Raw genomic sequence first — 14,427 nt, forward strand, 5'->3', positions numbered from 1 at the left:
GCATTCACCCGCAGACGCAGCCTGTGCAGGGGACCAGGGGTTTTAGGCAGGATCAGCAGGGAATCTGCATACCAGCTCCACAGTGCACTCAGGTGGCAGATGGGGAAACTGAGGCCCAAGGAGGGGCGGGGAGCCCTTTGGACGGGGCGGGGCACTCCGCCCGGGGCAGGCAGGGGCCTTTATCTCCTGTCCTGCCCCTCCTCCTCCCCCAGCGGCATCCTCTCTCTAGCTTCTGGCGCTGCCCACTGTAACCCGACTCCGGCATTTGCGTTTGGGGCGCCCTCCCTGCGCCGGGGGCGGGAGCCCAGCGAGCGCAGAGCCCCGGCCCCGCGCGGCCCGAGTGCCACATCACTGCGCCGGCCGTCCAAGGTCCGCCGCCCCACCATGCCGCCCCCGCCGCCGCTGCTGCTCCTTACAGTCCTGGTCGTCGCCGCTGCCCGGCCGGGGTGCGAGTTTGAGCGGAACCCCGCCGGTAAGGCCGTCCCCTGCCCCCACCCTCCACCCTCCACCCTGCAACCTCTGGGGAGTGTGATCCGTCGCTTCCCAGGGGCCCGGGACCTTTCTTCCAGTAGGTCACGCGCCTATGGTCCTGGCGAGAACGTCTCCAAAGTGGGCAGTATGTGGCCTGGGACTGGTAGGGTGACCTCTCCCCTGGACGGGGACACCAGGGAGGCTCTCTACGGCATCCAGGCCGGGACCCCAGGCAGCAGAGGGTCACCACGCCTGGGCCGGGGGGTGAGATCTTTTTCCTGTCGGACACAGCAGCAGGGGCGCCCTGCAGGTGGGTTCGAGGGAGCAGGTGCCAGGACTTTGCAGGGTGAGAGGCCATCCAAGGTCCCCGGGTCTTTCCAGGAACGGGACAGTCTCTCTGGGCTGTGGCAAACTCTTGACCCCTCCCTCCCAGCTGGGGCTGTGATGTGGACAGCAAGTCTCCGGAAGTGGCCCTAAGGGCTGGGAGGGGGCGTGGGCCCCCTAGAGGGATCTGGGGCCCGGAGAGGGAAGGGACGCAGGGATCCTCTGGGAGGTCTGCCCGCACGACCTCACCCAAGGGGTGTGCAGCGGGGGTGGGGAGCAGGAAGGTAGAGGCTGGGGGCTGGATCCTGGGCTCCCGTCTGGCCTCACGGCCTCTCCAGGTGTGGGGGTGCATCTAGCCAACCGTGCTCGGGACTCTCATCAGAAGCAGACATCTGGGCTCCTGCGGGAGTGGGGCCGTGTGTGGGTTCAAGGGTGCAGGGTGTCAGGTTCTGAATCGCTTGTTCTCTGGGGTTTGTGGATACCTGAGAACTGCCTGAGCCCTGCGAGTGGATGTGCCAGGACCACGATACCCCACCTCAGTGCGCTGTGTCGACACTTTTCTTTTCCGTCCTGTTGATTCCTGGATTTTCCTCCCACCTCTGCTCCTCGCCTTACCTCTGGGCTCTTTTCTACCCGCTGCGTGTGTGCTCATGCAGGTGTGCAGGTGGGGTGCTGCTGGAGCTTGTGCCGTGTTGTGGGTGGGCCTCCCCTTGGCCCCTGAGAGCCCAGACAGTATCTAGAATCATAGGCTTGTTGGAGACCACAGCCCCCTCCTCCAGGAAGCTCTCCTGACCTGCCCTTTCCCAGGAAGAAATGCAGCCTCCTCCTCTGCACGCAGGCAGCACAGACCACCCTGTCCTCACCCAGCAGGATGCACAGACTGCCCTGTCCTCACCCAGCAGGATGCATGGGCTGGTCTCTGTCCCTGGCAGGTGCTGAGCACAGCCGTGGCATCGGCAAGTGTTTCTGGGAGAAATCACTCATCCCCCAGTCCAGTCTCCCCTCTTATGGATGAGTGTGGAAGTCAAGGATGTTTCTAGCCCACAGGCAGAAGTGGGCAGAGCCGGTCAGCTGCAGTGCAGGTCCCACACCCCGGGCTGCCATGTCCCTGTCTCGCCATCTGGGTCTTGCTCAGAGCAAGCCTGGTGCTCTCTCCTCTCTGCCTCACCCTTCCCTGGTGGAAGATTCCCTGTCCTCACTGGAGCCTGGGGACAGAGGTAATTTTCATGTCCTAGGGTCTGGGATTCAGATTCTGACTCCTCGACTCTGCTGTTGACCTGGGCAGATGGCCTGATCTCTCTGACCTCATTCAGGTCTCATCCCTGACCCAGGCACAGCCACTGGTCAGTTTAGGAGGGGGAGGACTGACGGGCTGTCACTCCCCTGTTGAAGAAATGCTGCCACCTCGTGGTTAAGAGGCTTAGAACTATTTCAAAAGCCGCTTTCAGACCAGTGCTGTCCAACAGAAACACAAAGCCATCCACGCACAGAATTTTATATTTTCTAGTAGCCACACTAATGAGGTAACAGAAACAGGTGAAACTGATTTTAATAACAAATTCTTTTTTTTTTTTTTTTTTTTTTGAGATGGAGTTTCGCTCTGTCGCCCAGGCTGGAGTGCAGTTGCGCGATCTCAGCTCACTGCAAGCTCCACCTCCCGGGTTCACGCCATTCTCCTGGCTCAGCCTCCCGAGTAGCTGGGACTATAGGCATCTGCCACCATGCCCAACTAATTTTTTGTAGTTTTAGTAGAGACGGGGTTTCACCGTGTTGGCCAGGATGGTCTCGATTTCCTGACCTCGTGATCCACCCGCCTTGGCCTCCCAAAGTGCTGGTATTACAGGCGTGAGCCACCACGCCTGGCCTATAACAGATTCTATTTAAGCCAATATGTCCAAAATATTCCAGCATTTTGGCATTCATATAAAAATTATTAATGAAACACACTGTTTTTAGTACTAAGTCTGAAATTTGGTGTGCATTTCACACATCGCACATATTGGTTTGATCTTGCCACATGTGAAGGGCTCAGTGGCCATGTGTGGCTCGTGGCTGCTGTACTGGAGACCATGGCTTGAGAGCCTTCTAGGGGCACAGGTTTTCACCCCACTGTGCATTTGCAAGTCTGCAGGGGGATCCGGGGATGTCTGTGTCCCACGGTGGTTGGGGTGGGGAAGCAATGGTGAATAGTCTAACCAGCCACAGTCGTCCTGGCTTTGCTCTGTGGCTGCCAGGGCAGGTGCGGCCTGGGAGAGGCAGAGGGTGGGCTTTGGGTCAGCAGGCCCACCCCCGTGTGGTAAGGGGCAAAACCAGAGGCCTACGGAGGCCAAGCCAGCTGGCAAAGGCCCAGCCACATCATGGGAGTAGCTGTGTGGTCTTGGGGCAGTTGCAGCCCCTGAGGGCTCCTCCCAGACCATCCTGACTCTCTTGTGGCCACAGCAGCACCCACTGGGGCTTGCTGATTGTTGGGGGAAGAATTGTGTTTTCCAGAAAAGACATACTGATGATGTAATCCCTGGCACCTGTGAATGGGAGCGTACTTGGAAACGGCCTTTGTGGATGAAATCTGAGTCAGATGAGGCCACACCGGATTAGGGCAGGCCCTAAGCCAATAACTGGTATCCCTAGAAGAAGAGGGGCAGAGACAGACACAGGGACAAAGTTCACACATGACAGGGATTAGGGCAGGCCCTAAGCCAATAACTGGTATCCCTAGAAGAAGAGGGAGATTTGGGCAGAGACAGACACAGGGACAAAGTTCACACATGACAACAGAGGCAGGGACTGGAGTGCTGTGGCCACGAGCCAAGGAGTACCTGGGGCCACCAGGAGCCGGGAGGGCGGCAGAGTTCTTCCCTTAGAGCCTTGAGAGGGAGTGCGGCCCTGCAGACCTCCAGACTTTCAGCCTCCAGGGCTCTGAACTGTTGTTGCTTTTTTTTTTCAAGACAGAGTCTCTCTCTGTCACCCAGGCTGGAGTGCAGTGGTGTGATCTTGGCTCACTGCAACCTCCACCTCCCAGGTTCAAGTGATTCTCCCACCTCAGGCTCCCGAGTAGCTGGGACTACAGGTGTGTGCCACCATGCCCGGCTAATTTTTGTATTTTTAGTAGAGACGGGGTTTCACCATGTTGGCCAGGCTGGTCTTGAACTCCTGACCTCGTGATCCACCCGCCTCGGCCTCCCAAAGTGCTGGGATTACAGGTGTGGGCCACTGCACCTGGCTGTTGTTGATTTAACCTAAGCATGGTGGGCGCTTTGCTAGGGCAGCCCTGGCAAACAAACCCACCCCTCTCTGTGCCTTGCACATGGCGGCCAGTGGAAGTGGGGGTGACCCAGCCAGCAGACACTCTTCCTGCCCCTTGGGAAACCCCGATGGGGCTGCACGGCTTGTTGGGGGGTCACAGGGGATAGTCCTGCTCCTGCCCACGATATGCCCCAAGCCTCTGTGTATTGAGCATTCACTGGGCACCTCACCCTCCTGTTGTATTAATCTTGATGGATCCTCCAACAGCCCTATGAGGTAGACGTGATCCTTATCCCAATCTACACATGAGGAAACTGAGGCACGGGCAGTGGTTCATCCTGGAGTCTTAGTGCCCTCATCTGTGAACAAGGGAGACTGGAAGCCACAGGAAGCCAGGAAGGATTGCCTGTCCAGTCCCTGTGTGATGGTCCAGTCACTTGTGTGGGCGCTTGGTGGCTTTGGAGGAGCAGGTGCAGGGATGGACACCTCACCTTGCAGCTCCCTGAGGCCAGCAGAGGCCCCAGGGTCAAGTCAAAGTTAGTTCTTCCAGTCGCTCATGTCTGCTGAGTGAATAAACAAAGTTCCAGGTTCACCCAGGCTCGCCAGCTCAGGGCCAGGCCACGCTCAGTGCCAGCCGGGCACCGTCAGAGCCTTGTGATGGGTACCCAGGGAGTGGAGCAGGGGTGCTGGGCTGAGATCACCTTGACCCTTGAGTTGACTGTGCTGTAGCATCTGCCTCGGTCCAAGCTCAGTGCAGGACGAGACCACGGGTCAGCTGAGTGCAAACCCTGCTGCCAGAGTGGCCTCACTGGTGGCCAGCTTTGCACACTGGTGCTCGCTCAGGGCCCTGCACAGGATGGGTGCTCACACAGGGCCCTGTGTGGATGCCAGCCTTTTATCTGCTCTTCCCAACATCACCCAGTTGTCTTTAGCCACACCGACAGGCGGGTGAGGGCACAGTATTTCAAGCAGAATCCCAGACCAGCTTTTTTTTCATTCCTTTTTTCCTAAAGTTCAAGCTGTCATGCCTCCTTTATGCTGCAGATTGGTGGAGTCTGGGGATGCTCTGTCTGGACCATGAAGGCCTGGGAGTCACGTGAGGGTGCCAGGGAGGGTGTCTGGACAGTCTCACGCCCACAGGCCCGTGACAGTCATCCAGGGGGACTCAAGCTCCTCTGTGCTCATCCCAGCGCGCGTTGTGGGCGTCCGCGGGCATGGACGGGCAGGTGGGCACACTGCAGCACCCCTCTTGGGTTAGGGCCACCCCACTCCCAGGTGCTTTAGGAAAACAGTGCCCTTGCCTGCTGCTCTCCCACACTCAGCACGGCAGGGCTCCTGCAGCTTGTCTCCGGGTTGTTCTGAAACCATCGCAGGAATGATGCACACTGTGGCTGATGGAGCCTCTTCCCCCCGGAAGATCATGTGCTGGGCTCGGATCATAGGTTGTCTCATCTCACAGTATTCCTACAAAATGATTATAATGAACCCATGTGAAATGGGGGAAATGGAGACACAAAAGAGCCGCTTGCCCGGGGCCCCCGGCTGTGATGTGGCGGTTGGCACCTGGGCCCGGTGGTCTGGGGCTGGGCATCTTCCCTGCCCTCCACAGCCCTTGTGGTTCATAGTCCATGTTCCCTGCCAGCTTGGACAGGGAGGGTCAGTGAGCCCAAGGGCAGCCGCGTCTTCCCCAGGGCCGCCCGCACACGCCTGTTCCATGCCCGGAGAGCGCTGTGTGGACCTCTTTTGTCATCTGTGATGAGAATGGAAATGGGAGCTGTCCTAGGAGTGCCTGGTGGAGGACTAGTGCCCTAAACGTCCCTATCCCACAAGAGCTTTGTGAGCTGAATGGTGTAGGGATCCAGGACTGTGGTTGCCCAGTCCCCAGTGGGGAAACCGAGTCCCAGGAGGTTCCCGAGGGTGGGAGCTGCTTGGCCACAGAGCAGCCCAGGTCTCTCTGACCTTTGGAGAGTTGCCATATGCTCAGCCAAGTTTTCACAGCCCCTAGATCCTAGGGTGAGCTCCGAAAAGCGGCCTGCACTCTCCTGGCCTCAAGGTTCTGTCCCAGGTTTTGGCTAGAGGTGAAGTCACAGCCAGGCAGGCAGGCCTTTTCCTCTGCTCCAGCCTGCTTGCCCCCTTCTCCCTGGCCCCCTGCACCCACTCCACACGTCCTGCCTGTGGGTCACGTCCCCTTCTCCGGGTTCCTGCTGCTCCCACTGCCCAGCCTGCCCCCTCTCTGGCCAGGTGGACTCCGGCATGGGCCCGTCCCAGCACTAGCCGGGTTTTAAATCTGATGCCGGCTTCCCCGCCTTGGATGCGTTCTCGCTGCCTGATGCACACAGAGCCTTGGGTCCCACTTCATACAAGGCCCTTAGCAGCCAGCATTGCTTAGGGTTGGCTGTGTTTGGCCTTCTCAGAGGCCTTACTGTTGGGTTCACATGTCTGGGCTTCAGAAAGGGCCCTCGAAACCCCACGATTGTGAGGATGGTTTTGTGTGTTGATCCTTTGTTCTTGGAAGAGGGCCCCTGATTCAGGAAATGGGGAGAGGCCACACCCTGGTGGTGTCCTTGGGGGCACGGAGCCTGCGTGGCTGACTCTGGGAGGGGCCCGGGTCTGGGTGCAGCAGTGCCTGCTGGTGAGGGCTCCGGGGGCTGACTGTTAACACTTTTGGAATCTTCTGAGGACTCAGCGGCTTACGGTGGGAGGCTTGAGATTGGCCACAGTAGAGGTACTTGTGCCCCAGCACTCACAGATGCCACCTCAGGGCTCTTCTGTCCTGGACATCAGGCTTGTGGGCACCATGGCCCAGCCCCGGGCTTCGAGCCAGATGGATGCCACTGACGCCCGCTGCTGCCTGTCTGTCCTTAGGCAGGTCATGTGACCTCTCAGACGCAGCTTTAATGCCTGGGAAATGGGGGTGACTGTGGTGTCTGCCTCAGGGGCTGCTGTGAAGACTCCATGAGATGGAGCTGGCAGAGAGTGGCCCGGGCTGGTCCCTACCTGCACTCAGGGCCCTGGCCATGTGTTGCCCGGTGAGTGAAGGATGGCGAGGCAGGTCCCTAACAGTGCCATGTCTCTCTTTCCAGGTGAATGCCACAGGCCACCAGCTGCAGACAGCGGTACAGTACCGGGACCTCCCTGGCTTCTGTTCTGTAGGAGGGCTGCAGCACCCACACTGTCAGAGCACTTTAGGCAGCTGAATCCGTGATTTCAGAAGTGGGTAATGGATAACACAGCCCATTAATCAAACCAGAACCCCCTCGTAAACAGCCAGAGAAAAATTAGACACAACAAAAAGAGACCAGCCAGGAAAAGGTGCACCGGCTTCCCACCGGGCTATGCCCACCCCAGCCCCTGCAGAGATGTCCTCTCCATCCCTCTCCAGTCCCCACTGCAGTCACACGTCCTGCATTTGGGCCTTGTCCACATGCATTTCATGGTCACTGGCTCTGTGCCGGGCCCCTGCTGAGTCTGGGGTTTGGGTGAGTCACCTCCCCCGCCAGGCCCCGATTTCCTCCTTGTGACAGGAGGAGTGCTGAACGAATCTTGTGAGATGGTTTCAAAAGTGACGTGGGAGCCAACCAATGTGAAGTGCTCAGGTCAGGGCTGAGGACAGGGCTTTTTCCCTGAAAGGGGCAAACATTTCTTTGTCGCCTCCTGACGGATTTGGGCATCTGGTATATTCTAAGTGGAGGCTTTCAAAATATCAGAAAAAAAATTCTGGGTACCAAGTCAATGACATATGTAAAATGTCTATTTTATTTTATTTTTTATTTATTTATTTTTATTTTTAGAGATGGAGGTCTTGCTGTGTTACCCAGGCTGGTCTCAAACTCCTGGCCTCAAGTGATCCTCGCATCTCAGCCTCCCAAAGTGCTGGGATTACAGGCGTTAGCCACCTTGCCTGGCTGTAAAATGTGGTGAGCAGGGCAATGTGAGGCAGAAAGAATCCTGTCCTTTCTAGACTTTGACATGAGACGTGGCAAAATGTCATGACTTGTCCTATGCGATGCCACATCGGGAAAGTCCAGCTGAGGAAAAGAGGAGAAGGCCACCTGGGGGTGCGAGCGTGGAGCCAGCGGCTGCGGGGACACAGTCAGCTCCCGACGGGGCTGGAGGGCCCTGCTAGGCCGATGAGGGCCTTAGAGATGGGGCTTTTGGAGCTAAACAAACAGCTGTGATGAGGAAGCAGGAAGGTGCCCAGCAACAGTGAGGACCCTACCCTCTGCCTGGGCTTACGGCATCCCTGCGAGCTGCAAAGCAAAGATGAGCTGGCTGAGCCGCATCTGTCATTACCCACTTCTCATCCAAGTCCTGAGCCCCAACTGACCCATTAGGGTCCCCAAAGACACTAGACGCCCAAAGCAGGATGTGTCTTTTGGGACGTCTTTGTGCTGCGGCTGTGGCTCCTGGGTGGTCTGTGCCTGTCCCTGCCTAATGCAGCATCAGCTGGCTGCCTTCACGGGCCCTTGTGTGGCACAGCTGCTTTGCAGATGGAGACGCTGAGGCTCAGGGCAGCCTGCTGCGGCTGGCTTGCTGGTGGGTAGTTGAATCTGGTTGGTCTTAGGCTCCTCCTCTGGTCTCTCACAGGCTCTGATTCCTGCACAGTAGCTGTTGTCCTGGTCCTCCCCTGCCAGACCGTGGGTGCCCCTCCCTGCAGGCCCTGGCCCTGCGTGGGGTCCCCTATGTAAATGTCTGACGCGTGACGGTCAGGGCCACTGCGGGAGGGACTGACCTGCCAACCCTGCCTCCCCAGCCACCTGCATGGACCTGCAGCTCAGGACCTGCAGCGATGCCGCCTACAACCACACCACCTTCCCCAACCTGCTTCAGCACCGGTCGTGGGAGGTGGTGGAGGCCAGCTCCGAGTACATCCTGCTGAGCGTTCTACACCAGCTCCTGGAAGGCCAATGCAACCCGGACCTGCGGCTGCTGGGCTGTGCTGTGCTGGCCCCCCGGTGTGAGGGCGGCTGGGTGCGCAGACCCTGCCGGCACATCTGCGAGGGCCTGCGGGAGGTCTGCCAGCCCGCCTTCGACGCCATTGACATGGCCTGGCCCTACTTCCTCGACTGCCACCGCTACTTCACGAGAGAGGACGAGGGCTGCTACGACCCGCTGGAGAAGCTTCGGGGTAAGGGAAAGTGGCGGGGGCCTGTGTGGTCATGGGGTCCAGGTGGTCAAGGAGGACCAAGAGCCACACTGGAAGGAACTTGAGGGCTTTTCCGTCGACAGTGACGGTGCAGGCATTGGTAGAGGGCGGGGCTGCTCCCCGAGGCAGCATGTTCCCCACAAAAGGGTGCCAGGCAGGGTCGGGGGCTCAGTGCAGATGGAGGATCCTCTCGCTGCCCAGGGCCCCCTAGCAGAAGTCTCCAGCCCCTTAGAGGCAGGCTGGGGTGGAAGTGTGCTGAGTCCAAGTGGGGGCAGTGCCCCCGCCCAGGGTGCAGTGAGCAGGCCTCGTGTTGGGGAGCCTGGGCTCAGAGTGCAGGGCTGGCCCTGGGGGTCCAGTCCTCAGCCACAGACCCTCCAGAACCACAGTGCTTACCCCTGGTCAAGGGGGGGTGGGACATTTACATCCCCCGGGAGGTCTGGCGGGCAAAGCTTCACGATTGCTCGTCGCTGGGCCTGGAAGATCACACAGAGGGTTTGGCCTGGAGTGACTCCTCCAGGCAGGGTCTGCACCGCCCTGTGGGCTCAAGGAGGGAGAGGAGCTGTGGAGAAATGCTTTGGTGTCTCTTGCAGATAAAACAGTGGAGGGGGAGTGGGCAAGCCTGGGCCACCATGGGCCACGTGTCTCTGAGGTGCGCAAAGAGGTGCCAGAGGGCCACTTGGCAGCGGGGCTGGTTGGGGGCCCTGCATGGAGCCCCCTGTGTCTGTTGTCTCACGAGTCGGTGTCCACCAGAGACCCTGCATGATCTGCAGCAGCCCTGGCCCATTAGACCTTTCTGTGTAAAAGAAATGTTCTATTCTGTGCTGTCCAAGACAGTTACCACTGGCCGCATGTGGCCCCCAAGGCTTGGGATGTGGCTCTTGCCACTGAGGCCTGGATGTGGGCGTTTCATCGCATTTGAATGAGTCTGAACCTGTCTTTGAAGAGCCTAGGGCCAGTGTGTGCCACATTCAACTGTGCAGGGCAGTGTCCGCTCATGATTGGGTTCAGAGGATCTGACTGCGGGTGCCACACATGTGCTAGCTCACGCGAGTCTCAAGACAGCCTTGCTCCATGGAAGAGGAAGTGGAGCCTCGGGAAGGGTGACAGCAGTGGGGTCTTTAGCTGGAGTGGCCCAAGCCCGTCGCGGATGGAGGGATGGATTTGGCCATTTGTCAAACAGCTACCGAGCACCCACTGTACATGTGGCTTTGTGCTGGGACATTGAGGAGGGCAGGAGAAGGAAGGCAGACAAACACCTGGGCCGGGCTCCAGCAAGCCCTGGGTTCCAGGCTATGTCAGGTGCTCAGGGCTGAACCTGGCACGTCTTGCAGCCTCTGGCTCCCAATCTGAGAAGAGTGGACCCTGGGCTCCCATGCGATGCAGCGGTAGGGGGGGTGCCCTTTGCCAGCAGGTGGGAGCCGTCTGTCTGCAGAGCTCAGTCCCTGTAGAGGCGGTGAAGCTGCCTGTGGGAGGCCAGGGAGGCGAGGAAGGAAGCCAAGCCCACAGCCCTGGGAAAGCCCAAGGAGTCGGTTGGAGATTATTTTGGGCATCTCTACCGCCAAATTGCCGGCTTCCTCTGCTAGTCTTTCCCCTGGAGAACCGTTTTGAGCAGAAGCAAAACCACAGGGCAAGGAGAAGCTTAGAGGAGCACATTAACTCTCTGTGGACCCAGGAACAGCCTGCGGGCACCTGCGTCCTGCTCCTGTGGGCCTGACTGCTGCAAAGCCCCTGGCGGGGTGGAGGGAGCTGAGCGTCACCGGGGTGGCCCTCAGGGCACCTCTGTTCTAGTGGATGACAGAATGGTGGGGAAGCTGGTGCGTATGTGGTGTAGAGACGTTCGTATTCTAGTTCCAGAACCCCTCCCTCTTCCCCAGCCCCCTTTTTTCTTCCTCCCCCAAGTCCTTCCCAGAGCCCCCCTTTCTGTTTCCTTCCTGGACAGGCACTCACTGTTGTACCGATGAGGTTGTAACAGAAACACCGGGAAGCCTCACAGCAGCCGGAGGGGGCACCACAAGGAGCCTTCCTGTTTCCACCATTAGCCAAGCAAATGAAGCAGAATACTGAACTGCCTGAGCGCCACTGTCATGGAAAACACACCCAGGAAAATCCCTTCTGCACACCCAGCAGGGGTTTGCCTTGGGGGGTCCAGGACCCTATATATCTCTTTTCCTTTCTGTTGTCCTGCTCCGTATTTTAGGAACTTCCCACAGTGGCCCCATAGTATGTTTATTCACAGTCACGTTAGGAACCATGGCGCTGTGCTGTGTACATACCTCAGGTGCCGTTTGGCTTAGATATCGTTGTAGGCACTGCAGAGGGAACTCTAATTAAAGATAGAGATGTCTAAGCATGGCTGTCGTGCAGAGGGGACTAAGGGTGCTGTGTGTGGTCAGCGTTCCCAGGCAGTGGTAGGAAGCCTGGGGGCCTGACACTGACTGAGCCCCCCCACTGCTCCCCCAGGAGGCCTGGAGGCTGACGAGGCACTGCCCTCAGGGCTGCCGCCCACCTTCATCCGCTTCAGCCACCACTCCTACGCCCAGATGGTGCGTGTGCTGAGGCGGACAGCCTCCCGCTGCGCCCACGTGGCCAGGACCTACAGCATCGGGCGCAGCTTCGACGGCAGGGAGCTGCTGGTCATCGAGTTCTCCAGCCGCCCCGGCCAGCACGAGCTGAGTGAGTGCCCTTGGGAGGGCCTGGCCCGGCCCCGTTTCGGGAAAGGGCTTGGGCCGCTCCACCTTCGGGTGCACAAGTTGGTGGGGTGTTTGGGGTCCTGGGCACAGCTGGGGGCCTCAGGGAGCTGCTTGGTGCACGCCACGTCCCGCTGGGCATGTGCAACCACTATATGTATAAAGAAGAATTTCTCCAGATATCCATCTTACTTCAAAATTTAGGGTGGCAGACTAGGTTATTTCATAATAATGGAGACATTGATCTAGTGGCTGAAAAGACATAAAACAAACAAGAAATTTTATTTTATTTTTTTGAGACAGAGTTTTGCTCTTGTTGCCCAGGCTGGAGTGCAGTGGCATGATCTTGGCTCACTGCAACCTCTGCCTCCTGGGTTCAAGCAATTCTCCTGCCTCAGCCTCCCAAGTAGCCGGGACTCCAGGCATGGGCCACCACACCAGGCCAATTTTTGTATTTTTAGTAGAGACAGGGGTTTCACCATGTTGGCCAGGCTGGTCTCGAACTCCTGACCTCAAGTGATCCACCCAGCTTGGCCTCCCTACTCAAACAGAATCGATTATTTTAGAAGCAGCCTCCATTTGACCCTTGGTCATCACCAGTTACTGAAAAATGCACCTGCTCTTTGTTTATGGACTCAGGGCCTTTTCAGTGCTGGCAGCCTCAGCCAGTCTTCATCCTACTGGTCTGGGCAGCATGAACACCATGAGCCCAAAGGCTCTATCTCTTACCAGGGGCCAGAGGCCACCTGGCCACACCCTGGCCCCCAAGGCTCACTGTTCCCTCTCCAACTGTAACATGCTCTGGGCAGGAGGCAGAGGCTCTCCCTACAGCACTGGAATTTGAGGGCAAGAGGTGCCCCTGTGCAGAAGGCCAAGGGAGGTAACCAGCGCAGAAAGCTCCCAGGTCATTTATACCCCGGGATGTGGCATCCGAGGAACACGGATGTTTCCTCTCATCCCTGGATGTCCCTGGGCCACACACAGCTGGGGAAGGAGGCATCATTTTCCAGGGGAGCAAATGCGAGGCTTAGAGAGGAGGAGTGACTTGCCTGCAGTCACACAGCCAGTAAGGCCATGGGGCCTGGTCCACTCTTCTTCCTATAGTCCATTCATTTATCCATCCATCCATCCATCCATCCATCATTTATGCATCCATCCATCCATCCATTTATTCATTCAGCCATTACACATCCATCCATCATCCACCCATTCATTCATACATCCATGCATCCATCCACTCATCCATCCATCCATTTATTTACACACCCATCCATCCATCATCCATCCATCCATTCATGCATCAATTTATGCATTATTTCATCCAGCCATTATTCACTCATCCATCCATCATTGATTTATCCATCTATCCTTTCATCCATCATCGATATCTCTATCCATCCAGCCATCCATCCATCATCTATTCATCCATCAATCCAGCCAGCCATTATTCATCTATCCATCCATCCATCCATCATTGATATATCCATCCATCCATCCTTCCATCCATCCATCCATCCATCCATCAATCCATCACCCATCCATCCATTCACCCATCCATTCATCCACTCAAGGGCCAACCACCTTCCCAGCTAAGTACCAATGTGCACTTTGACTTATTACACAAACGTGAAGAGAGACCATCAGTTAAATTTGCATGAATCAATGATAACATATATTATTCATATTCTTGAGTTATGCTAACTAAGAATTCTGGCTAGGCATAAAAAACGAGCTTAACAAAAGTGATGACCTTGATGAGACCTCATTATATACAGAGATTCTTGAGTCAAAACAAGTATGAATTGGTCCCAGCCCATCTGGTCATCCTTGCTGAGTGGGGGGGCCTCATGCCTTTGGGGACCCCCGGCTTTGAGATGATGCCCCAAGTCTCTGTATTTGCCCCCAGTGGAGCCCGAGGTGAAGCTCATTGGCAACATTCACGGCAACGAGGTGGCGGGCCGGGAGATGCTCATCTACCTAGCCCAGTATCTGTGCTCTGAGTACCTGCTTGGTAACCCCCGCATCCAGCGCCTGCTCAACACCACCCGCATCCACCTGCTGCCCTCCATGAACCCTGACGGCTATGAGGTGGCAGCTGCCGAGGTGAGCGCCCAGATGCCTGGATCCTGTGGGCCACCACCCGAACCACCCCCTCATTCATCCATTTATGAGTAGTTTATCCTAGTGGTGCTTCGTTCCTGCCTCTCTAGGAGAGGAGCATTCAGCAGGTGTCGATACTGGCAAACCCCTGCTTCAGGGGCCGGGGAGAAGGAAGGCACTGAGAATTCTAGGTGAATTAAAAAGGTGATGCGTGTGATAGAGGAAAATGATGGAAAGGGAGTCGATGGTGCCCGTGTGTGTCAGCGGGGGGTCAGGGTAGCTCTCGGGGAGGTGGGCAACGAGCAGAGCAGGTGACTGTCGAGGGCGCCCCACTCAGGGGGAGCAGCCAGGGAAGGCCCCAAGGCTGTGGCATCAGCAAGGAGCCCCGGGGTGGAGAGGAGGCCAAGGGTCAGGCATGCCCCCAAGCTCATCACATAAAGCCGGGGGAAACCGCAG

The 14,427-nt window shown here is 57.5% G+C and overlaps 1 protein-coding gene across 5 annotated transcripts in view; it reads left to right on the forward strand.

Annotated features, from left to right (window-relative positions):
* The first annotated feature begins 272 nt into the window (after positions 1-272).
* CPZ (carboxypeptidase Z) overlaps positions 273-14,427 on the forward strand; it is a 28,175-nt gene continuing 14,020 nt past the window's right edge. The window contains exons 1-5 of one of the 5 annotated variants that reach the window (XM_016951008.4): positions 273-472; positions 7,122-7,255; positions 8,792-9,166; positions 11,645-11,857; positions 13,778-13,974. In XM_016951008.4, coding sequence (XP_016806497.3) covers positions 8,800-9,166; positions 11,645-11,857; positions 13,778-13,974 — 777 coding nt within the window. In that variant the 5' untranslated portion in view covers positions 273-472; positions 7,122-7,255; positions 8,792-8,799. 5 annotated transcript variants of the gene reach the window in all.

Source organism: Pan troglodytes, chromosome 3, assembly GCF_028858775.2.
Source record: "Pan troglodytes isolate AG18354 chromosome 3, NHGRI_mPanTro3-v2.0_pri, whole genome shotgun sequence".
In the NCBI taxonomy this organism is placed as follows: Eukaryota; Metazoa; Chordata; class Mammalia; order Primates; family Hominidae; genus Pan; species Pan troglodytes.